Source organism: Cheilinus undulatus, linkage group 3 (assembly GCF_018320785.1).
Source record: "Cheilinus undulatus linkage group 3, ASM1832078v1, whole genome shotgun sequence".
NCBI classification, from domain to species: domain Eukaryota; kingdom Metazoa; phylum Chordata; class Actinopteri; order Labriformes; family Labridae; genus Cheilinus; species Cheilinus undulatus.
Genome location: NC_054867.1, coordinates 23,791,234 through 23,814,930, shown reverse-complemented (window position 1 = coordinate 23,814,930; position 23,697 = coordinate 23,791,234). Strand labels below are relative to the sequence as shown.

General features: G+C 40.4%; 1 protein-coding gene across 8 annotated transcripts in view; it reads right to left on the bottom strand.

Annotated features, from left to right (window-relative positions):
• Positions 1-1,116: 1,116 nt before the first annotated feature.
• LOC121507228 (calmodulin-binding transcription activator 1-like) overlaps positions 1,117-23,697 on the bottom strand; it is a 76,458-nt gene continuing 53,877 nt past the window's right edge. Inside the window, exons 8-22 of one of the 8 annotated variants that reach the window (XM_041783449.1) lie at positions 19,718-21,588; positions 18,434-18,560; positions 17,812-17,946; positions 13,241-13,389; positions 12,138-12,322; positions 11,983-12,061; positions 11,627-11,894; positions 10,521-11,044; positions 9,437-9,585; positions 9,096-9,342; positions 8,911-8,979; positions 6,413-6,558; positions 6,257-6,328; positions 6,074-6,104; positions 1,117-5,559 (exon numbers count right to left, since the gene is read on the bottom strand). In XM_041783449.1, coding sequence (XP_041639383.1) covers positions 5,527-5,559; positions 6,074-6,104; positions 6,257-6,328; positions 6,413-6,558; positions 8,911-8,979; positions 9,096-9,342; positions 9,437-9,585; positions 10,521-11,044; positions 11,627-11,894; positions 11,983-12,061; positions 12,138-12,322; positions 13,241-13,389; positions 17,812-17,946; positions 18,434-18,560; positions 19,718-21,588 — 4,085 coding nt within the window. In that variant the 3' untranslated portion in view covers positions 1,117-5,526. Of the gene's footprint in view, positions 5,560-6,073; positions 6,105-6,256; positions 6,559-8,910; positions 8,980-9,095; positions 9,343-9,436; positions 9,586-10,520; positions 11,045-11,626; positions 11,895-11,982; positions 12,062-12,137; positions 12,323-13,240; positions 13,390-17,811; positions 17,947-18,433; positions 18,561-19,717; positions 21,589-23,697 lie in introns of all 8 variants that reach the window. The other 7 variants (XM_041783444.1, XM_041783448.1, XM_041783450.1 and 4 more) reach the window with 7 other exon arrangements.

Here is a 23,697-nt window from a genome sequence, read left to right as displayed (position 1 = left end):
TGTGACTATAATGATGGAAAAAAAATCTGGGAAAACAAATGCCGGACTCACATAGGGAAATTAAGATGTAATGTTTGGAATTGTTAAAGAAAAGCAGTATATCTAGCCCTAGTGTCTGATGGCTTAGCAGGAAATGTCAGTGGTAAATTGTTAAAGGGATAGGATGAGGAGACCACTGTTCTTTAAGGAGAAGTAGAATCAGCGTTATTGTTCAACTCTATCATATTTTGTGGAAACCTGATTATTCTCAACCTCATAATATGTTATTTATACACTTAAATCATCATCATTCTTCTTTCAAATTAAAGCTCATACTAAATGTATTCAATCATAATTCAAAAATAGATACTAAAACTCTGCATGTTTAAATAAGCCGAGTTATATTAAAAAAGACAAATTCAAGTCAGATCACAGCATATCAGGAAGGTATGACTTTGGATTTTTGCTGGTATGCCAGTGTTTACAAATTAATTTAAGCTGATATAAGTGCAGATATATACTTGTGTTTCAGACCTTAAATATCAGTATTTGATATTTAAGCTTGATTTTATACACCTGTGGCCATGGTAGTGATTGGAACACCTTATTTCAATTATTTGGATGGGTGAGTGAACACTTTTGGCAATATAGTGTATATCAGTAGACATGTTTATATCTGCTGATTCCAATAATTAACCCTTCAAGTTAATATCTGCCAATACTGTAGTCATTCCAATGGTATTGTGCATCCTTACAGCATATGATTAGTTTGACCACATTGAAGCTTTCTTCTTGTCTTGTCATTATTTGCAAGACCTTCATTATCTCTTCTTTGCGTTAAATAGACTGACTTTACACCCCTTCCAGAGTTATACTGCTAACCTAAAACAATAAGGGAATATTTTAACCAGTTATTTTAAATTGTAAAGAAGACTGTCATTTATTATGTTGTTTTTTTCTTAATGACATTCAAGAGCAAAAATGTCAATTCAATGACTTACTGTATGATTGCAATGTTGATGAAGAATTTATTTCTAAGTATTTTCTTTTGTATAAATGTGTTACTTACAATCTATTTCTATGAACATGGCATGTAAAGGAGGGACTAATACAAATACATATCAGGCCAAAATAAGATAAAGTGCAAATTTTCTTTTTATTCTGATTTCATTTTACAGCAGAAATTATGTAAAGCATTCAGAAGACATTTTCCACATATAAGGGCAATATTCAAAACACTTTGCATGGCCTCAGCAACAAAATATTCTTTTAAAAACATCAACAATTTAGTGATGCTTGTGCATGCACGTTTGTAAAACAAACAAAGTAAAAACTAGGCTACAAAAAGAAAATAAAAGAAGAATGAAGGACTGAGATAGGCATGGAGAACACAACGGCAGGCAAAGTGGGAATACAGCAGGAAATGAGAGAGAGAAAGAGAGAGGAGGGGGGGAGAGACAGGGTGAGAGAGGGGGGAAAGGCAAGGAGAGGTCTAGCCATAGATTATCTATAAGGGTCTACCATTCTAGCATGCAATGTGGTGTTGGCCACGCCCTCCCAAAACAAGGCCTGAAAGGTTATACCATTCATTACTAGGCGGACTTCTGAGAACAGAGGCCATCTCTGCGCATGTCTACCACCTGTCTACTATGGCAATATTTCTTTCTTTTTAAAAATTTTCTATTCTACATACTGTTTTATTTTTTACAGTCACCATCCTCTCCAAAAGCATGAACATACTGATGGGTTTTTGCAGTCTATGTGTCTAGTTTGATGTGTGTGTTGATAAGCACAAGCGTCTGGATGCTGGGGTGTGTGTTTGTCTGTGTGTGCATACTAGATATAAAGGAGTGTCCTTTGTGTGACTGTAGTTGTGCTGATGTGAGAGGAGGGGCGGTTTAAGAGGAGGTTCAAGTGAAATCGTAGCATGAATGCTCCTGACAGCACTGTCCTGACCATGGCTGTCTCTCAGTATGATGAAAAGTCAGAAAAACATGTTGAACAAAAACAATAAATATCTTCCAATTGCAAATCTTTCAATAAACTGTCTCTTAGAACTGTATTTAATTACGAAAATTGAGGTGTTACGTGGCCGTTGCTTATTTTTGCATTGTTTAAGAGTCGTTTGTATTAAGAATCTTGTGCGTTTAAGACAAGAGCAAGTGTATAAATAGAAATATTACTCCATACTTGCTTTGAATTGAGTTTACATTAAAAAAAATCCTATAAAATACGGGATTTGGACATTCTTGTAGAAAAGGTGATGCAAACACAGCTTGGATGGAGCTAACAGATGACATTTGCTGCTCGCGACATGAGAGTGAATTTTTTTAGAAGTGCGTCACTCAAGAACATGACTTGAGAAGTAATTTGTAGACACTGGAGTATCCCTAACAAACACACATACATATATGCACACAAATGCACACAGTCACCACCTGTATGGTACAATCTTCACACTCCACATACTGTCTCCCTGTTCTTCAACCCTGAGTAAAATCTAAGGGAGAGATTTAATTTTTCCCAAAGACATAAGCACAGAGGGACAGGGTGTGGCATTTTTTTTAAGTATCTGAATGTGTACATCTGTGCGTGATTTGTGTACGTGTTAACATGCACAGCTGTCAGAGAGAGTGAGTGGAAGAGAGACATAGAAAGAATGAAAGAAGTGTATGACAGCTATTTGTCCTCTGGAAAACTGCTTTTGATTAAATGCTAAATAACATTTCTGAGGAAAGACAGAAAAACAGGACAGAAAAATACACGTCTTCCTCTCAGCGGGGACACTGGGACACGTAATAGACGAGTCGTGACAGTGCTTTTCATACACTGAGGCTGATTTCTATGGTTCTTTTGTTCTAATACTGCAGAACTGACACACAAGTAGGGCAAAAAGTGATACTGTAATCATTACTGGTTCGTCTCATAAAGCAACATTTAGCATCAATCAGGCCATGAAGATTCATTCATACTTATGACAAATTAGAGCTTCCAGCTTAGACTCAGATCAAGTTTCACACTGTCAAGTTCATCTTTTTTTACACACAATTTAGGAAAATAAACAGGTAACTGGCAACCTTTTTTTGGAGGACATACAATAGATATTTCCTGATATTAGCTTTCTGTTATTGAGCAGGCACTTTCTAAACAGAGCTTTCCAGAAGTACACATCGTACAGTAATGGCAGTGACAATGAGAAGAAAGAAGGATCAAACTGATATGTAAAAAAAGTGGGGAGGAGACATTCTGTTTGAAGATGGAGAGCTTTGACTGGAGGCCAGGCTGGATCCGCTGTAGGTGTGATTAATGGTTGTAAGAAAAGCTAGGATGTTGCTGAAGCACAACCACATTGTCAAGAATGTAGCGCCCTCTTCCCTTTTTTTTGGATCATCATTCATTGCATTCATAGTGACACAACCTTCATCACAATTAATATCATTTACATACTTGCATCAACACCTTAATCATCATCATCATCATCACCTTCATCTACACATACTGTTAGTCTGCCTTAAACTTGTAGTAGGTCTACATTAGAGCTAGATCTAGATCTCTTCTACTGTTTATTGTCTGTGTGTGTTGCCTCTGTGGATCTTACTGATATCTTTTGGGTGTTGGTTTCCCCAACATAACATAGTATTATTAGGCAAAATAGCATTCATAATAAATTGGCACTACTGGCAAAAAGGGTTTAATTTTTGCTAGCCAAGAAACAAAAGCACAAAGTGTAAATGTTTCATCTGAAAGATCATTGTTTCAGCTAACTTTGTTTTCCCACTTATAATTCTAACGTTAGATTTTTCAGTTGCATGCTTTAACAAAATGTTCTTTTCAGTAACACTTATACTGGATACTCTTAAAGTGAAGCAGTTAAAATCCTCTCACAGTCCATAGCCACTAACATGTTCTTTTTGCTGTTTCTTTGTCTTTAAATCTCATGCATGTTACTCCGTTTGTAATATCTACATTATTTACAAGCAATACAGCCATCCTGTGTACTCAGGTCTCTGTCTTAAGTTCTCATTATGGGAGTAAAATAATTTATAATCTTAAATACAGTCCTCTTATGAAAAAGTTTCAGGGTCCTCGTATCCCCTTACCTCGTCAGTTTATATACAGGAATATGCAATAGTCCAAAATATGGATTTGATTGCCCATATGGGCTAATATGGGGACCAATGCCCTGTATAGGGGCAGGTATAGGACCCATGTCCTGTACAGAGCAAGCATAGAGACCTCTCAGAGTCAAGAAGAAGTCAAGGCAATGGTATGTGACTCTCTCCTCAAAACCACAGTTAGGATTTAGAGGTTCACGCAAAGAACAAACTAACAGAGACATTTAACCATTGGAACATGTCATATTTTACCACACAAGGGGGGAAAACCAGTCTCAAGCTTAACCCACTCTTGAGCCAATCAAATAAATAATTAGACCCTTAAATAAATAAAGTAAAAAAATAAGCACCCAAAATAAGACATTTGTCCTTACACAGTTCACATTACACAGGGCAAGGAGAAGTCGATGAGGACGTAAGTGAGACACAACTACACATAGAAATACAAAAAGAAACAACACTAAAGCAGTTTGGCAAGCATGCAGGAGCTCATGGCTCAAACACATGCATTGAATTGAACAAACACGGACACACCACGGCAGGCGAGCAAAGTGCTGCCTCTGAGAACGACTCCATACAAAGTCCATGTAACAAATTAAGACATCGTTATTCAGACCCCACCCCTTATCTAACAATGCCCCTCTTACATTCAAGTGCAGTTCCTCCCCTTTTGGTCGGGTGACTGATTAATAGGTTTGTAAGCCTGTGAGTCAGAGTGGTTGGTGGTACTGTGATATACTAAATTAGCTGAATGATCTGCCACTATAGCTCTGCGAGATGATGGAGAGGAGGAATTAGCGAAAAAATCTTGCATGCAAATGCAACATAGAAGTGAGTTTTTTGGTTTATGTTTTCTTATTCTTTCATGGATTGCTGTCTGGTTACAAAAAAGGTTTTGTATATTTTCTGCATGTCAAAGTAGCCTTCATGTTGAGCCAGCCGTTCATCTTCAGAGCCTTTTAGTGCATCTGGTTGCTGCAGCATGTCGGCGTCAGGTGCTTCCTCACCGTCCTCTCTTCTGACTCGTCCATTTTCTCTTGCAAAAAAACATACCCATGAAGAGTGCAAAGAATGCCATGAGGTTAATGTGATGGCCTCCCAGTGAAACTGTGGAGGAGGATCAGTGCTGTGGGCAGAGCCAGGTCCCCAGGCCCTACCCAGCAGTCTGTCTGTCTGAGCTGCCATGATGGACACCTATCCTGTCCTCAGTCTGTCTGGGAAGAGTTTTTGTCCCTCTTGAGAGAAGAGGGGAGAGAGGGTGAGAGAGAACGAAGGAGGAGAGGGAGATGAGAGTCAGGGGAAGGAGACAGGGGATGGAAAAGGGAAGGAGGGTTTTATAGGAGGGTGAAAGAAAGGATAAGATGGAAGAGGGGAGGGTTTATAGATTGCTCACAGGCTGAGAGGGCTGTGTGTGGGGCCTGGTGGTGGGCTCTCAGGACCCCTGGCCTTTCTCTGCTCTCTGACCCTGGAGAAAAACACACACACATCAGATACACACTCAGAGAGCGAGATTCATGCATGTCTTTGTAAGTAGTTGAGGCTTTTTTTGTGTTCATTCCGGTGTTTTTTAATATGAAGGCCAAACTCAGAGCAACAGGAAAAACTGATCAACGAACGCCCTGTAATTCCAGCCCAGTGCTTACACAGTCCATCCTGTTCTCCCCACCCAACAAGGCAAAAAAAAGAGACCAGCAGGCCAAGCAAGACACTTAAAGTCCTCTAGTAATGTCAGTCAGAACATGCCCCCATCAAGAACATATGCAGGAATCGCTTCTCTATCTATTTGTCAATCATGCACGAGTACTGACGTCATTCAGCAGTCTTCAAGGAAAGAAAGATAGAAACAGGAAGATAAGGAGGGAGAGAGAAAGGGAGGGAGGAGGAAATTCCAGGATCTCCTCTCCCCCTCCTTCTGCTGACATGCAAAAACAGGCATCAGCCAGACAGAGGGAGAGAGAGAAGAGAGAGAGAAGACTCACCCGTTTGAGAGGCCTATGGTCCATCAAGGGGCTTCACAGGAACAGTAAAACAACACCAACTATTAGCACCAATGTAGTGAGCGCATGTGTGGCAGTGGACTCTAAGTGTGTAGGTACTGAGTATTGTTGTGTGTCCTTGGATGTGGCGTTTTAGGGTGTATACGAATGAGATTTACGCCTCACCTGTGGCGGCATCGGAGCAGAAACCTCAGGATCTTTCGAGCAGCCTGGTTCTGTTTTTTTGTTAGGAGACTGCTGCAGGCAAAGAAACAGGAGTGAGAATGAGAGCGTCCACATAATTCTGTGTTATAGCTGTGGTTGTGAGTATTGTGTGAGTACCCGAGGGAGTGTCTATAGGAGCGGTAGTATTGCTGGATGAGGACCGCTGCTCTACGACTTTGTTGGAACTTCCTCTGCTCATGGAAACTCCGGAAACGGCTCTGGATCAGGATGGCTGCCAGGGTCATCCTCTTATAAAGTGCATACTGAGAAAGGAGATAGATGGATATTGTTGACTTTTGCTGAATCCTGTATACTAGTGCAAGGCAATAAATCGATTTTCAATTTCAAGTGCAATTTTGGCTTCCAAAAATCGTGAAAACAATATAATCATGATTAAACCATTATTGGACCGCATGTCATGTGCTTGTTTTGTTCCTAGGTCCAGTCATGTAGTAATTTTTAAATGTTTCTTTCCGTATTTTTGCAACAACAATACATCTCCAACACTCAAAATAATGGTAACTTTATTTTTATTTATTCATGCTAATAATTTTAATATTAATATTTATATTTCTTGCTTGTTTATTTTTTGCTTGTTTTTCAAAGTTCAATATGGGTTTAATTCAGATGTTGTAAAATTTGCAAGTAATCAGATTGATAATTGTGGTCACAGTATTAGTTGAAATAATCATAATTCTCTTTTTTGCCATAATTTGGCAACCCTACTTTTTACACGAGTATCCAAGCATATTGTCAAATCTGTGCTAGGGAGAGGAAAAAGATCAGGAAAAAATTAGGATAAATATATTTGACAAACTCATTAATTAAAGTCCCTGCAACCTGATACAAAAAGATCTTTATTTTAGGTTTGTTGTTTGATAGGCCATTGTGTTATGGACAATCAGGCCAATTTTCAGTCAGGAAAAACATCTCTAAGTTGAAAAAAATTAAGCTTCAAAATCATGAAAAACAAGGCAGTAATATCTGGTCCAGGATGCTGTGGGCATGTTGTTTGAAAGAGCCAAAGACACACCCACTCGAAAGAAATATGATCCCCATTTATAGGACATCTTTGTTGTTCAATTGCTGCTAAAAACACTGTATTTCCTGATGGTGCTCTTCAAAACAAAAGCCTTCAATAATGATTAGCACTGGATGCTTTTATTGTTACAAGCTTGGCAAGAATAGAGCATGTCTAATATATTATCAGATACTTTAATAAACTTAAGCATCCCAAAACTAAAAGACAGGAGGGATTAAACCGTGACTACTTGGACAAAGACAGCCACAGCTGGTTTCTTTTAATAATCCAGGACTAAAGATAAGTAAATTATGGATTACAACACACCTTCAGTGAGTAAGATGTTTGTTCCTGCTGCATCTGGTTCAAGTGAAAAATAGACAAGCACCCCAGCAATTAACTCTGCCTCCAACCTTGTGGTGAACTATGGCCAGAGCAGCTGCCTGGCTCTTTACCAAAGCAGAGAGACAGAAGTTGGTGATTAAATTTACTGTTTTCTGGCACAAATCCCTCTGTTATAATGCTTTTAATGACCCATAAGCCACTGTGGCTGTTAGATCTGGGAAATTTACCTCAGAATGAACAAAAACATAGAATGTAGAAAGCTTTTAACTTTCAGTAAAGGCAGAGACATCAACTTACAGCCAACTATTAAGATGAAGTTCTCTGCGATTATAAACTGCCTAGTGTGTGTGTGTTTGTGTGGGGGTAGGGAGTATTCCCCATAGTGACCGGTGATGTCCCAAGCTGCTACGTTTATCCTGCCCAAATTAAACCCAGCCAGGAAAGAGGTGAAAAACTTTCAAACGATCTAAATCCAAAATTCAGTCACTCATAGAGCTCATTGTTTTCACATATGTACAACAACCTTATTCCAACCTATCTAGTGTATTAAGACACAAATTTTTGGTTTCACTTTACAGGGTCTTTAACTAAAAAAATCAGGGACCTCCACTGTCAACCAACAGTCCTATGCCAAGTGGAAATGTGTGTTTTCTTTAAAGAGTTGCAAAAATGTACTTCCAATGTTGTCAAGTGCCCAGAATCTGTCATAACTTGGCAAAGCTTCTGAAAGCTCATTTTCAAGCGTTTCCCTCAGCAATCTCATATTTTGACCCAGGGATTGATCACAGCTTAAGAGCTTGTTCACTCATCTACATGCTTTACATTCATTAATGTTAATGAAGGATCAACTTAAGCAGTCTGAAGTCTGTGAACAAATCACTAAAGTAATAATATTTGTGATGTGATCAGCTTTGATTATTCCATCTTTCACAGAGTGGTGAATAACATTTTAAGCCTTGCACTTCAACTCATTAAAAACATGTATGTTAGAGCTCTTGTAGAAAGATGAGTGTTGTTAAGAAGGACAGGATGAAGAAAGTCACATTAATGAGCTCAGCATACTAAAATTATCTACGGATACCCAAAATATTTGAGCGCAAATTTAAAAGACCCTGGATGGATGATGTTTTTTGTTAAAAGCACTCTGTGAGGGAACATGCTTCTTAATATTATTTAAGAAAGTATCAATTTGGTAAATAATGCAAGTAATTGAAGATACTGATGCTAGCTGCATGTCACGAACTCTTACCTGCTTGTATCTCTTATAGCAGCGCTGAATCACTGCAGCAATCTCTTTGCGTTGTTCCTGAATGGGACCCTGAGGAGAGTGGTATGATAATGCTGAATATATGTTGGCTAATAGCTTATTTAAATAACTAAATGCAATGAAAGAGTGATGGAGAAGAAAATATTTTGAGCTAGCTGCCAGTTCACCTTGTGTTTTCTGAGGGAGTGCAGAGCATGCCTGATGGCCTCGTACAGTTCACCCTGTTCTGCCTCAGTCATTGCAAGACAGGAGGAGTCACTTTTCAACCTCTCCTCTTTCATAGCTGCACAGAGGAATGAGCTCCAGTCAAAGGGGGAGGGGAGGGCTTGCCTAGCCTGAGGACTCTGCTGATCCTCAGGCCCTGAGAGAGAGTTTGTTTTGGAGCTAGGAGTGTGGGATTTGGAGTTTAGAAACCTGGCAAAGCAAAGAACAGAACAAAAGTTTTATATTGAAAAAGGTTTGACAAGAAAGGTTAAGTTTATCCGGAGAGTTGAATTCTAAAACTCACCTCTCCACTTCACCGAGGTAACCAGACAGGTATCTGACATCACTGTTGATCCCTGACTTCCCAGAGTCCGTTTCTGTCTCCAAATCCTCCTGCTTTAGCCGATCAGTTGAGGCCTCTAAGATGTGATCGGCTAGCATTGTAATATCCATCTGAAAAACATGTATGTAATATGTTACCTCATATTCTTATCACCTACTTTCTACAGATTTAAGAATAATAGTAAATAGGGATACAGGATATTGGAGTTTTGCCCATATCCCATATGCAGATATTTATTCATTTTAGCCGATACTGGTATCAATACTTATATTTATAGGTAGTTCAGACTTATAACTTCAGTCCTTAAAACATGCAATTAAAAGTTTAAGGATGAACAAATCATCAAATTTTAGTCCTTAAAGCACATGCTAAAATTTTGGGAATGAGGATAAACTTGACATAGGTCTGTTCCTCCAGCCAAAAACTCTACTACCTTGTTTTTATATACAGCCCATGTTAACAGGCTGATAATTACAGCCAATATATCTGTTGTAAATATCAGCAGAATATTTTACGTGTAACAAACTATTGAAATAAAAATCTTAGTCTTTAGTCGAATAAGTATCTTATATTTTGCTAAAGGCTGACTAGAGTCCAAGTCCTGATGCCATACCACTAGATGTTCATCCTGACAATGATAAAGTTTGTTAAACATAAATCTTAACCTTTCATGGTTTAATAATCACTAATCACTTGTTTTATTGAAATTTAGGGTTAAAATGTTTTAGGGCGAGTTGTTTTCATAAACGTTTAAAAGTAGTATTTTGTGTTTTGGGGCGCACCGATAGCCCAGCCAGGGTTTGATTCTGGCCTGTGGCCCTTTGCAGCATGTCTCTCCCCACTCCCTCTCCCATTTCCAACTCTATCCACTGTCCTCCTCTATAGAATAAAAGTATGAAAAGCCCAAAAATAAAGCTTAAAAAAAAACAGTAGTATTTGTTTGAACAAAATTAATGGTACATTCTACTTTTCATCACATACAATACTAAAAGATCGGCTTTAGTTAAGAAACTAATCAAAAGTTTTAATTATCTGCTCCCCGTACCTGCAGGTCCTCTGTGTTATCCTGAAAGGTCAGCAGCTCTGTCTCTTCTCCTCTGTCAGATAGCACTCTTTGGCGCAGGTGAATGGCCAGTCGTTCTTTTCCCAGAATCCTCCTGGCCAGGCTACGCTGCCCTAGAGTCTGTCTCAGACTCCATCTGGTGCCCCCTCCAGACCCCCCTATCCTGGCCTGCAGGTGGGAGAATGGAGTGCTGGGAAGCTGAGACCGGTTGTGGCCAGAGCTGGCAGGAGGAGCGTTTTGACAGCTAAGGTTGGAGGGTTGAGCTTGCAGGGAGTTTGGGAGCAGGGAGCATTGAGGGTTATGTTTAGGGGGCGAGTTGAGGAGGTCGTTGAGGGTTTGGGTGCCAGGGGTTGAGTTATCAAGCTGTTGCTGGGTGTCAGGGTTTGGTTTGAGTCTTTTGGCTGGGGGCGGGCCTCCCTGGTCTACCTGTGGGGCTCTGTGTCCTGTTTGGCTCCAGCTCTGGTTCTGGTTTTCTGGTTGGCTCTCTGCCTTGGCTCTTCTCAGCTCTGGAGACACAAAGTTTGTGGAAAATCAGGGAAAATCTAAAAATTAAAACTTTATCCTCCTTTATTCTAAAACTCAGATTTTTCAGCCAAAAGTTTTTGAGGAATAGTTTAATACTGATAAGGAAAAACACTATTTCCTTTTACACTCAGATGACAGAAGTAGATTACACAATTTTCATAACATATCTGACAGCTTGAAGAGGCTAAGTATCTGTGATTGTCCACAGAAGGAAAAAACCTACCCTTACCAGTAAAGATCAGTAATTAACCAATTTTACTCCTTGTCTCAAAGTACAAAAACATTAAGATTTGCTCCTATTAGCATTACTTGCTTGAAGATTGCTTGAACAGAAAAATTAACAGTTATGTTCAAGAACATGAAAGCAGTATAAAGGAGGAGCAATTTATCTAACTTCAGTCTATGATTAGCCAGCTCACCAGCTATACTGAGTTTCAGAGGTGAATATTCAAATTAAAGCAGGGGCCAGCTAGGTTACCACTGCAGTGAAGTAAGAAAGTATTTTCTTGTGTTTTGGCTGAACTGGCCATTAATCATAAACTCAAAACAGCTTGATTTCTCACCTGCGTTAGGGTTTGGGGTTGTACTGTTGCTTAGTCCGCTGGTCTGTGGCTCTCCTCTCCACCTGTCCATCCAAGTGTCACCCAGCTGACCCTGAGCTGGAGGACTCTGTTGCAGCTGCTCTAAGAGCTCAGCCAATCGAGTGTGGCCACGAGACCGGGCGATGTTGAGTGGCAGGCGTCCCAGTGAATCAGGAATTGCCAGAGCTCTCGGGTCCCACTGAAAAAGCACCAGCGCTGCCTCGGTATGGCCCAAAGCACATGCCCACATCTGGTGACACCAAAGATAAACAAAGATCACACACAGATTTGGAAAGAAATACAGATGCAGTCAAAACACAGAAATATTGATCACTCACCAGTGGAGTGCAGGAGAAGTGGTCTACATTGAGAGGATCCACCTCCAGCTCGAGGTCAATACTGTCGACGTGCTTTGTGCTGCAGACACATTTAAGTGGAATTAGCTAGTGCAGTCCATATGCTCACAATGGTGTAATGATTGTTTGTTACTTACCGCCAGCGAATAAGTGTCTGAATGAGTCCTGCGTAGCCCTGAGCTGCAGCCAGATGCAGTAAGGTCATTCCTCTGGAGTTCTTACTGTGGACGAGCTGATTGGATGAAGCCCAACATGGCTGAGACATCATCTTCTCACACACCACCACCACACGGCCCTCAAATGAACCTTGATCAGGTGAAATCTGGAAAGTGGAAGCAAAAGGACATATTGACTCTCAAAGATGAGATAAGATAAGATAAGATAAGATAAGATAAGATAAGAGATAAGATATTCCTTTATTAGTCCCACAAGGGAAAATTCCAATTTACAGCAGCAAAAAGTATCTTAGACAAAGCAGGCCATTGGTGACAGAAACACAATAGAAATAGAGTACAAATAAGAGTAGTGTTGCAAGAGCACTAATAAATACAAAAATATGGACTATAGGGACGTCAATTTACAAATTATAAACAGTATTTACAAACAGTTATGTACAGGTCGGGTATATTACAGATTGGGTGTGGTGGAGATATCAATATGTACACCTATATACACACATATATATACAAACATGTGTACAGATTATACATATAAATTAGTTATAAAGAATAATACTTTCAGAATTTCTATGTCAAATTAGTTTTCAAGAGGTTCAATATTTTTTAACAAAAAATAACCAAAAGATCAACAAATTGTAGAACCTCTAATTACTTGAGCATAAGTTATGAGTAGTTTATCATAGCATGATAAGGCAGCCGTGTTATACCAAAATTATGTCAGAAAATACACCAGAGTGAAGACACCTCTCTTAATCCGAGGGTGTGATTGTTTTGTGTTTGATTATATTATGTTGTTCATGTTTTGTTATTATATAATTCATTTCTGGATTCAAAGAAATGTAGAATTGTACTGTAACGGTTTAATCATTAAATATATGTCATTCAAATTTAATCTCATCCACTCATACAATTTGAAAGACTTGCTTTCATAAAATTTTTATAATTGGAACAATTTGCTTTGTGTCTTGTTGTTTACTTGTTCTGCAAACTTGGTAATATTTCATATTAAAGGGCTGTAAAGGACAGAAACATCCAAACTAACCCACTTCTTTCTGCCTTACTTGTGACTGCTGATCTGTGGCACCTCCTCCTTCCACTCCACCTCCCTTGGTTGCCATGGTTTCTGAGCTGGGGTTCTGATTGGTTATCTCAGCCATCCTCTGTTCCATTTGCTCCAGACGCTCCAGGATGGACATCCTGAACTGTGTATCTACAGAAATGACCATGGGACACAGGGAGCTGTAAGCATTGACCAGTTGTTTGTTGCATTGAAGCAAATCAATATTACGTTTTAGTAAATCCTACTTAGAGAGGCTTAGAGAGACAAGCTCTTCTTTGAGGAGCTCAATAAATCCAATCCAATAAATCCCTTTGCCAACAATGGGAACTTTAGAACCAAGTTAATTGTGTGTGTTTGCCTGTTTGTGTGTGAAATTGTGTTTCAACAACTCTGGCAAGTCTGTGTGTAAATGTGACCCTTTGTTTCACTACTGCTGCAGTTTTGCTGCAGTGCACATTTTGTCATCCTACCTGCTGCTCTCTTACCCTGTCTCTCTACTTTTGCCTCTCCTCTCGTTTCAATACTATTTTTCTTTCTGCTGTTTGCAGCAGAAAGTGAGCAAACTGAGCTCAAGAGGAGGAGCCAAGACAGTGTCACAAAGACACAGGCTCCTCCCCCTTCACACAGCCAACAAGAGGAACAGGTTTGGAAAAGACGGGTTCTTTAGGAAAACAAAATACTATTATAGCAGCCAAGCCCAAAATAAAGCAGATGTTTCAATCACAACAATCAAAACAGATCAAGCTTACGAATAACACACATAAAAGACACAAATACATTCACAAAATGTTACCAAACAAGAAAGATGTCAGAGGAAAGTTTTATTTAGACTACAAGGTGTCTGCTATGCAGCTATCCTTGAAGGACGGGATGGTTAATTGATCTTCCTCCTTAATAATCAAATTTCACTTTGTTTGTGAAATGACTTTCAATTAAAACTATTTTACCTCTCGCAAGACATGGTACTTGAAGATGCCCCTGATAGACTGCAAACTCTTCCTTTTAAATTAATTTAAAAGTCTATGTCTACAGCATGGAATGACATCTTTTATGATTACACATTGTTTAAGTGTGAGGCAAATTTCCTAGCCATCAGAGAATACAGCATCATCTTCTCAAATACTTCCATACACTCATATTTGAGAAAATATAGAAACTAATTATTACTGACCAGGAAAAAATATCTGACATACTCAAGCTTCTAAAAGGCCATGCTTTAAATGTTTGTTTAAAAAGTTGTACTAGGCCTTTGTGGTTTTTCTCACTATTTTTCCACACCTTTTAAGTGCTTTTCGAGAGCTATCAAGAAAAAAAAACCTGTTTGATATATACATATTTTAAGTTGAATCTTTAAAAAATAATCTGATTTCTTTTAAATACATATGACTAATAACCTATTTTATTTGCTAGAAAATTATTCAGACAGACTTTTGGCACCAGCATAGATGTCAAAATCTTCAAACATCAAATATCTTCAAACACAAAAATCAATACAAGTACATTTGTATTTGATTGAAATTGTTTGTTTTTTGTGTCCACGTGACTGTACCTAAAGGCCTGCTATTATCAGGGCCTCTACAGAACCCTGACAGGTCCCTTTTCATTGCTTTTGGGGGTCTAAGTGGAGCTGTCCACTCATGATGGTGCTGAAACTTAACAGGGCGCCAACAAAAAAAACACAAGCTCCGTATTATAAGGTCTGCTACAGTAATCCAACAGGCTTTGTACTTCAGACATCTACCGTGCAAACAACGCGAGGACTTGTGGCATTTCCTTCGTCCCTTTGTCTAAAATCGACACACACTGTGTACCACATGTACTACACACAATTTGACTGAAACATGAAATGCTAAAGTCACTTCTAAGGTTTTACTGCTTCAAAGTCGACATTTAGAGGCACATCTATGTCCATCTACAACAGCATGACAACAACAGACTTCACCCAGCTGCACAACAACATAGACCAGAACGCCAACAAAAGAGCGCGTTTTTGAAGTTATCATCGGTTTAAAGTCAAATACGAACCCAAACAGCGAGTCTCTCTATCTGCTGCTCTCTCTTTGTTCCCGCTTCTGCTCAACCGCGCTAGTTTGAAGTGTACGGCTCACACATTGCTACTCCGAGCGAGCAAAACACAACTAAGTGCAGAGAGAGGAGGGGAGAGAGAGAGAGAAAGGGAGAGAGAGAGAGCACGTTGTGTCTGGGAGAGCAGCAGACACGCTTCAAATCGGCCCGCCAGACTCGGAGCTGCGGGAGGCTCGCTCGTCACCGGTACAATAATAGACAGCACATAACATAAAACTGGAACAATGACATGTGACAAAGTCATGAGCTGACGCATATTTGCTGAACATTATTTATATCTGTCTATTTTTTCTGCATAACGAGTCTTTGATGTAAATTTGAGGCCAAACAAAGGAGCAGAGTGAAAATAAGCAGGGCGCATATCCAGCTCTCGCCATCATCGTTGAAAGCCAAACAAAGCCTAGCTATATATAGAGTCCGCGAGGCTGCACACAACACATTGCCAGGGGTGCCCAACATTTCGACTGTCAACTGGATCAAGTCGATTGTGCCATGATGTCCTTGCCCTTCACTCCAGCAAACAGCCAGCCTGCTGTGACTGTAGAGCCGCATTGCCGCATTGCGCAACGCAGAGACGGGGGCGAACACAGAGAAACCCAGGACATGCCTCGTCGAGGAGACCCGCGTGTTTCCGAGCTGCAATTGCATCAGGAGATATATTTGCACACAAAAGCTAACCCCGCGGCGCTTTGCGGATATTTGCAATCCCCCAGAGCTGATTCAAAGAACACTTAATTGTCCTCTAATATCTTGCACAGTATGTTTCAATTTGATTCTCTATCACTGAAATCTCACAAGAACATCACCGCCTCTAACTAAATAATTTGATTGATGAAATAGATTTATCTCTTACAAGACTGTCGATGAAGTCTGTGATATATGACTGTCCTATTAACAAGTCCAAGTCCTGTGAAGGTGAAAGGTACAGCTGTTCACACAGACACACACACACACACCTTTCACATTACATGTGTCAGTGTTGTGCAGATTAGATTACTTTTTGTAAAATCAATCAGCATGCAGGTGCAGGTGGAGTAAATAGGATGCAGCCAACCACAGAGGGACATAATCCATGCCACAAATCTAGTCTGTGTGCTGTTGCTTTGGACTAAACACCTCAGAACATGAGGCTCCATACAGAAAGGCAGCACAATGGCAGCCTAATGTACACCTATGAAGAGATGAGATCATGTTAAAGGCTTGGTATAAAGCTGTGTATGAGGTAAATGTAAAATAAGTCACAAAGTTATATTGGATTTTGTTGTCAGGTTTGACATTGTAGACAGAAAACAACAATATAGTGCAATTACTGCATTATTAGGGCTGTAACGATACACTACTCACAATACAACACATATCAAGATATTGGGTCTATAATTTGATTTTGCCATGATTTCTTCAAAAGGATTTCTTTTTTAAAGACAATATACTGAAGTCAATTTCTAAATACACATTAATTTAGCTTAATTAGCTGACTACCAGAGAAAGATACTTTTTAATCTATACCCTAAAAAGGTTAAAAAAGGGCCATTAAGTAATTTATTAATTCATCTTAATCTCTGAATTTCTATAGTTAATTGCAAATCATTACCCTTTCTGTCTTATTTTGAAATTCTTCTATTTTTGTTTTACATTTTGAATTTTATGCTTTTTTTTAGTTTTATTTCAGAATTTTGTAAAGCTTTAAATTAAGATGAATTGTTTTTCCTGTTTGAAATCATACCTTCTGTTATTTGGAAAGAGAATAAGGGACTTCAGATAGATCAAAGATTATCATATGAACTAAACCCACAGAAAAAGGAACTTGTTATGGATTTATAAGGAAAGAAGGAATAAAATAAGGGAACAGTAATAAGGTAGATGTTTGATGTCAGGAGGTGCAGATGACTTTTGACCTGTCAACTGAGCTGCAAATTTTTCTAAACTATAATGAGACATTAATGCACAGTGGTGTGCTTGTTTTTAATAACTGTGGCTGCAGGGAGACATTGTAGTGGCTTAACCAAAACATAACCATAGTGTGTGAAGAAGGGTTAATAAGGTATGGAATTAATGCAATTAAAAAATGAATATACTACTTATGGACTGTAATCGCATCAGTTTGCATTAATACTTACAGCCCTAATGTAGATATAAATAGACCAATGTCTCCCACCGCATGACACTATACTTGGGCAGTATGTGTGGCAGACGGGATCATCTCATCCACCTAGTACAGTTTCACTGTTTTATTTTTGTGTTTGCTCTTTTGATTGTGTTCACCAGCATCACTTTATAAAAAGAAACTCAAATAAAGCGTGCCTTTTGAAATGTTTTGTATTTGTAATCATGACCAGTGAGCTGAATTTCTAACATGAAATGTCACACGTGTGTGAACGTTGCTTACATTAGGATTAAAAGAAGAGAAAAAATGGTTCAAAAAACAAAAATACTTGGGTGGCTGTAATGTTTGCTCTTAATTGAATTAAAACAAACAAGTGCTCTTACCATCGAGGGACAGCCAGTCGTGCTGAGAGGATGGCAGGGCAGGAAGGTCACGGGCCTTGTATTCAAACACCACAGAAGAAGAGATAACCTCACCACCCATAGCTACCTGCAGCATCACCAAACCTGTATCATGGGCTGCAAACAGATGGCAGGTCAGCAATAAGACAGTCAGATCACCTGCTTAAGCATCATTTCAGGACAGCACATTTACCAGCATAAACTATGCATGTCCTGGGTTACTTTTGTCTATAAATGTCTGTGGAAGATTATTTACACTACTTTTCCCCTGATCACACTAGTTGTAGCAGGAGGTGAGTCATGAAATACTCACTACACCATCCCAAAACACATTTCTAAGAAGAGCTGTGTTCAGCGTGTGTCTACCAGGCAGCGTCCCTCCCTACAATGCAGTATTTATATTGTTCTTATCATCTTCTATAAAAATGCTCTCATCTCCTGATAAGGGTGTGCAGATATTCGACTCTCTCCTTGTGTGCTAGAGAAAAACAGTTTTGATAGAATCTGTTTATTATAGGGATAAGTGAGGTGAGAGTGAGGTTAACTTTAAATGAAGGAATAAAGTATATTGTTTTTCCAGTATCAGATGAGGGGTTTGTGTTACCTGGGCAGTAGCAGCGCAGCACCCCAGGCTGTATGAGGGCAGCAGGAACACTGATGTGGTCGAAGAGACAGCTGTACTCACTGCTCGACTCCAACCACGGCCCAGTGATGAGCACCTTCACTCCACCCTACAGTACACAAATACAGATGTCAGTCATATATCACACAACTCAGAAAACTCTTTAAGAGGTCTGAATATAGGTTTAAATTTAGTAACCAGAAGGAAAGGTGTGTCTGACTTTTAGAAATGTACAATACAATAATCTGTTAGTTGGTGGTTCTTGTCTTTTTTTAATGTGCTGCTATTTTAAATCTGGTTTTGCCCCAAAAACTTACCTCAGAGACACAGTGGCCTAATTTTCAGTTTTCACTTATACAAACCCAAACTGATAGATGGTATTACTTGCCTTTTTACAAAGTGTATATTATTTAGTTAATGAGAAATCTATGACGCTGAGTCCTGGTAGCAGCCCCCAGAGGCTGTGATACTCCTTACATCCAAGTAGAACAAAGCTGTTCAAAACCATCTGAACAACACTGACATATGTTTCCTCTAGTGGAGCTAAAAATAACACATAAACAACATATTGTTGGCTAAAAATGTTGGAGTGATTAGGTATGAGTATACAACAATGACAACTGTGTGATATCTAAAGCCATTAAAAGGATTTGACCGGGGTTTGTTTTTCCTCATTTGCTGTGCTTCTTTAAAGTTAATTTTAAATATTATGGCATCATACTTGAAGCCTTTGGAGATGTTTTTCCAAGAAACTAAAAGCTGTGGAATAATCTGTGTGATGCAACGCTGATGATCGTGGAAGAAAGTTGCAGAAAAATACTAGCAGATCGTGTGTATATTTAAGAGGCATTAAGCAAAGTTCCACTTTTCAAAATCTTCCACAAATCGTTTTAAGACACATTAGGTAAACACTTATTTGGATACAGACATTCTTGGCAAGATAAAAATGTGTCTACAAGTTTCAACCTCCCTCTCTGAAAGAACTGTTGTGTGAGATATTATAAGTGGTACGCGGTTAAATTAATGAAGCCACCCTGGGGAATCAGTGTAATATTGAAATTTCATCAAAATCCATTAAGCTGAGTCTAAGATATTCTCACTCCTTAATGACCACACAGCCCAGCTGGCGGTCCTTTTACAAATTGTGCATTTAACATCAGTACAAGCGACCGTCAATCACAACGCAGTGTTAGAGAGACAGATTTTTTTCCTGTAGGGAACAACAATGAATAAATAATGAACCATAATCATGTTGGGTTTACTAACCTCTGGATAAGACCACTCTGGGGAGTAGTCTGTCACACCAAACAGCCTCCCAGTCTCCTGCAGCAGTCCCAGAGCTCCCTGCTCCACCTCAGAGCTCTGAAGATGGCCTGCTCCTGTGCCCTGCTCCTCTCCTGCTGCCCCCTCCTGGGGCATGAGAACCCCAGAGACTGCAGCCCCCACTCCACCTCCAGAGCCCTCAACTGAGATGAAATCATTGATGAGATCAGAGAACTGGCTTCCAAAAGAAGCCTCAAAGCCCTCCAGACTGATGGCTGCTCCTGCCCCTGCTGCTGTAGCTGACACTCCTCCACCCTGCTGAGGCAGAGGGGAGCTGTAGAGTGGCCCCTCCATAGTTGCTCCAGTAGATATGGATTGAGGACTAGCCACCACTGAACTGCTTGCCCCTGACAAGCTTACACCATTACAGAGAATTTCATTTCCTCCCTCTTCTCCCCCACCACTTCCCCCACCCTCCTCTCCTCCTGCATTTTCATCTGTGGACTGAAGGTAGTGCTCTGTGTCCACACTTGTGTAGGCCTCATGAGGGTCTCCAGACTTGATTAGTAACTCCCCTCCATTCTCAGAAGCCTTCTCTAAGCCCCCTACTTCTCGATTCCTCCTGCTGCCCAACTGGTCAGCGGCTGTTTCCTGTGGCGTCAGAGGAAAGGAGTTTACTGCCCCTCCTTGTCCGTTCCTTCCACACAGGCCCTGCTGATCTGAGCTGGCTGGGTGGAGGTGTGTATGTGGGTCTCCGTTGGTTACAGGAGAGTCTGTTGGCACTGTGGGCAGGCCTATGAAGGCCTGAGCCTCACCTGATTCTTGCGTCGCTTCAGCACCGTTGGTCTGCAGCTGGGAGGGCTGGTTCGTCTGGGGGGAGGTCTGGAGGAAAAGGCTTGGAGAGGGGTGGTGTGCAGTTTGGGCCAGACTTGGGACACAGGCTGATGACATCACAGCACTGAAGTCCATCTGCTCCAGGGTGGTGCTGGGGCTGAGGCCTGTCCCTTCTCCCACGTAGCTGCTCTGAGTGGATAGCGGCTGCTCCAGGGACGTGGTTTCTGTCTTGATGTTGTTGACGAGGCTTGGGTTGTAGACAAAGCCATTAGAGGAACAGTGCAGTCCCCCTTCGTCACTGTTACACCCTTCAGTCTTCCCTCCACCTCCTCCGTACGTCTGACCCTGTTTGGGATTGTTAAGGAAGCAGTCAGGGTCAAATGTCATGGTGGTCTCTGGAAGGCTGACTCCTCCACCTGAATCTAGAGAGCTTGACAGAACCAACTCTCCTCCCTCCCCTAAACCCACACCTCCAGGAAATGAAGTAAATCTTTGATTTTCAGGGGCAACAGCCAATAGGATGCCAGTAGTGGTGCTCTCATGGGTGGATGCCAACAGATGGGTGTGGCCAGCAGAGTAAACTGAATCCCCGGTCAGTGTGGTGACCTCAGACATGAACACGGCTGTGCTTTGTGACAAGCCGGCCCCAATGGCTAGGGCCGGGCTGTCAGCCATGTCGCTGGTGATTGACAGTGGGGAGCTCTGGGTGGTGTCAGGGACCTCCACCTGGTTGGTGGAGGTAGATGAGGACACTTCCATGCTGCTCTGTGGGAGGAGGGAGGGTTTTGTTATCCTTCCATTCCTCCTCTCTCCTCCGCCCGCTCTGCTCCTGCCTCCTCCTCCAGGACTGGGCTCTGTCTGGCCTTCTGACACATCACTGTTCTGGACTTCTGTGCCATCTGCTTCCTCAACTCTCTGACCTGCAGCTACGCCTGTACCCACTGTAGCTCCACCTCCGGCTGCTGCCCCTGACTCCTGCTTGGATGAGATGATGCGCTGTTTGACACTGGAACACTTCTGATGCAGGCTGCTTCCAGCACCTAACAGAATAGAGACATAAAGAATTTCACATGATGCTTTAGGCATTCATTTTCTATCTTCTAATCCACCTGGATCAGCCCTCTGAAGTGTCACTTTACATTGAAACATTTGACAGTGTGTAATGGCGCCCTCCAGTGCTCAGAATATAAACTGACCAGAATCATGAACAAGCCATAAATGTGCTTGAGATGCTCTAAGACTTTTAATACATATTCAAATTTTGAGCATGTTCCTCTCACTAAACACTCTAACATCTGTGAGTACTTCAACCTTTTGAAGTGAGGTGTCGTCATAGGTAATTTAGCTGATTCATATGAAATAAGAGATAACTGTCTGAGACCTAATGCCCATAAATGCCCCTAAATGACCATAGAAGAATCAGTTCAGTGATTGAGGAAAAACTGCTGTGAAAGTAAAAAGCAGAAACTGTTTGTGTGAGCAAATTAGGGCAGGTAGAAGAGGGAGAGAGAGAGGGAATAGGATTCAGCGGGGGAGAGAGAAGTGAGGTACTACTTCAGTCAACAAGCACTTAGTTTTGGGCAGCTGTCCTTAAATGCACTGCTGAACCAGATCAAAAGAGGGGTGAATATGGGGGAGATTGGGAGAGTGTGAGAGCCTGTGTGTGTGTATTTGTATGTGTATTAGAAGTGTTCTTCAGTTATCTACTCCCTGATGCTCATTTATGAATAATACATGCTGGATATTTCAGGCACCTCTGTCTGTCTGTCTTTCTTTTCCTCCCTTTCTTGGATAAAATGTGTTTCTGCCTCTAGGTGGCAGCATGACGCTAACTGCCAAAAATGTGTACAAAGACAGACTGAATGGTAAGCATGTAATAAATATCTCTATCGGTTGGCTTTTTCAAATACAATGTGAAATCAATACACCTACTTCTTTAGAGGTTTTTACTACACAAGAGAGAAATAACTGTCCAAATCTTATTTGATAAAAATGTATTTAAAAAGAATAGAAGGCGCTTTTTGTGTCTTTTTGTGTTCTATATTCCTGTATATGTTAGTGCTCAACAAACAATGGTAAAAATTTTCTATATCATAACAGATAATATTAGATAGATTAAACATCAACTGTTCTTTCTTGTAGGCCATGTCATGTTAGGGTGAAATTAGCTGATGCATGAATCAATATCAAATACATATTTCATCTGTCTACTTCAATCACAGAGGTAAACTGAATGTTTTTTTTTTTTTTTTTTTTTTTACTTACAGCCTTATAAATAGGGTTGTGTATGAAAATCTGGTACCAACATGGTACTAGTACTGTCATACAATACCTAGAGTACTGACTGACATCACAGATTTTGATGCCTTATTTTGGTACACCGCCAGCCCAATGTGACCCCTGCTACTCCAAATGAAAGGACAGAAAGAAGTTCTATCAATTATGTGCACGATTATGTGCATGATGTACAGGTGCATTTGAAGAAATAAGAATATCATCAAAAAGTTGGTTATTTTAGTATTTCAATTCAAAAGTGAAACTCATAAATGATATAAATTAATTACACACAGAATGTAATTAATTTTAATTATCTAAAAATTAGTTAATTAAAACCAATAAAATGGATTTTAACCCAGAAATGGTGGACTGTTGAAAAGTATGAACATGTTCAGCACTCAGTACTTGGTTGGGGCTCCTTTTGCATAATTTACTGCAGAAATGTAGAGTGGCATGGAGGCAATCAGTCTGTGACACTGCTGAGGTGTTATGGAAGCACGGGTTGCTCTTAAATCAGGTATTGGTACTTTTTGCAGTGTGGGCAGGTGCCAAGTCATGCTGGAAAATAAAATCAGCATCTCCATAAAGCTGGCCAACAGATGGAAGCATGAAGTGCTCTAAAACTTCCTAGTAGATGGCTGCACTGACCTTGGACCTGATAAAACACAGTGGACCAACACCAGCAGATGACATGGCTCCCGAAACCATCACTGTGGAAACTTACACTGGACCTCAAGCAATTTGGATTCTGTGCCTCTCCACTCTTCCTCCAGACTCTGAGGCCTTGATTTCCAAATAAAATGCAAAATTTTACTTTCATCTAGAAAGAGGACTTTGGACCACTGAGCAACAGTCCAGTCCTTTATGTCCTT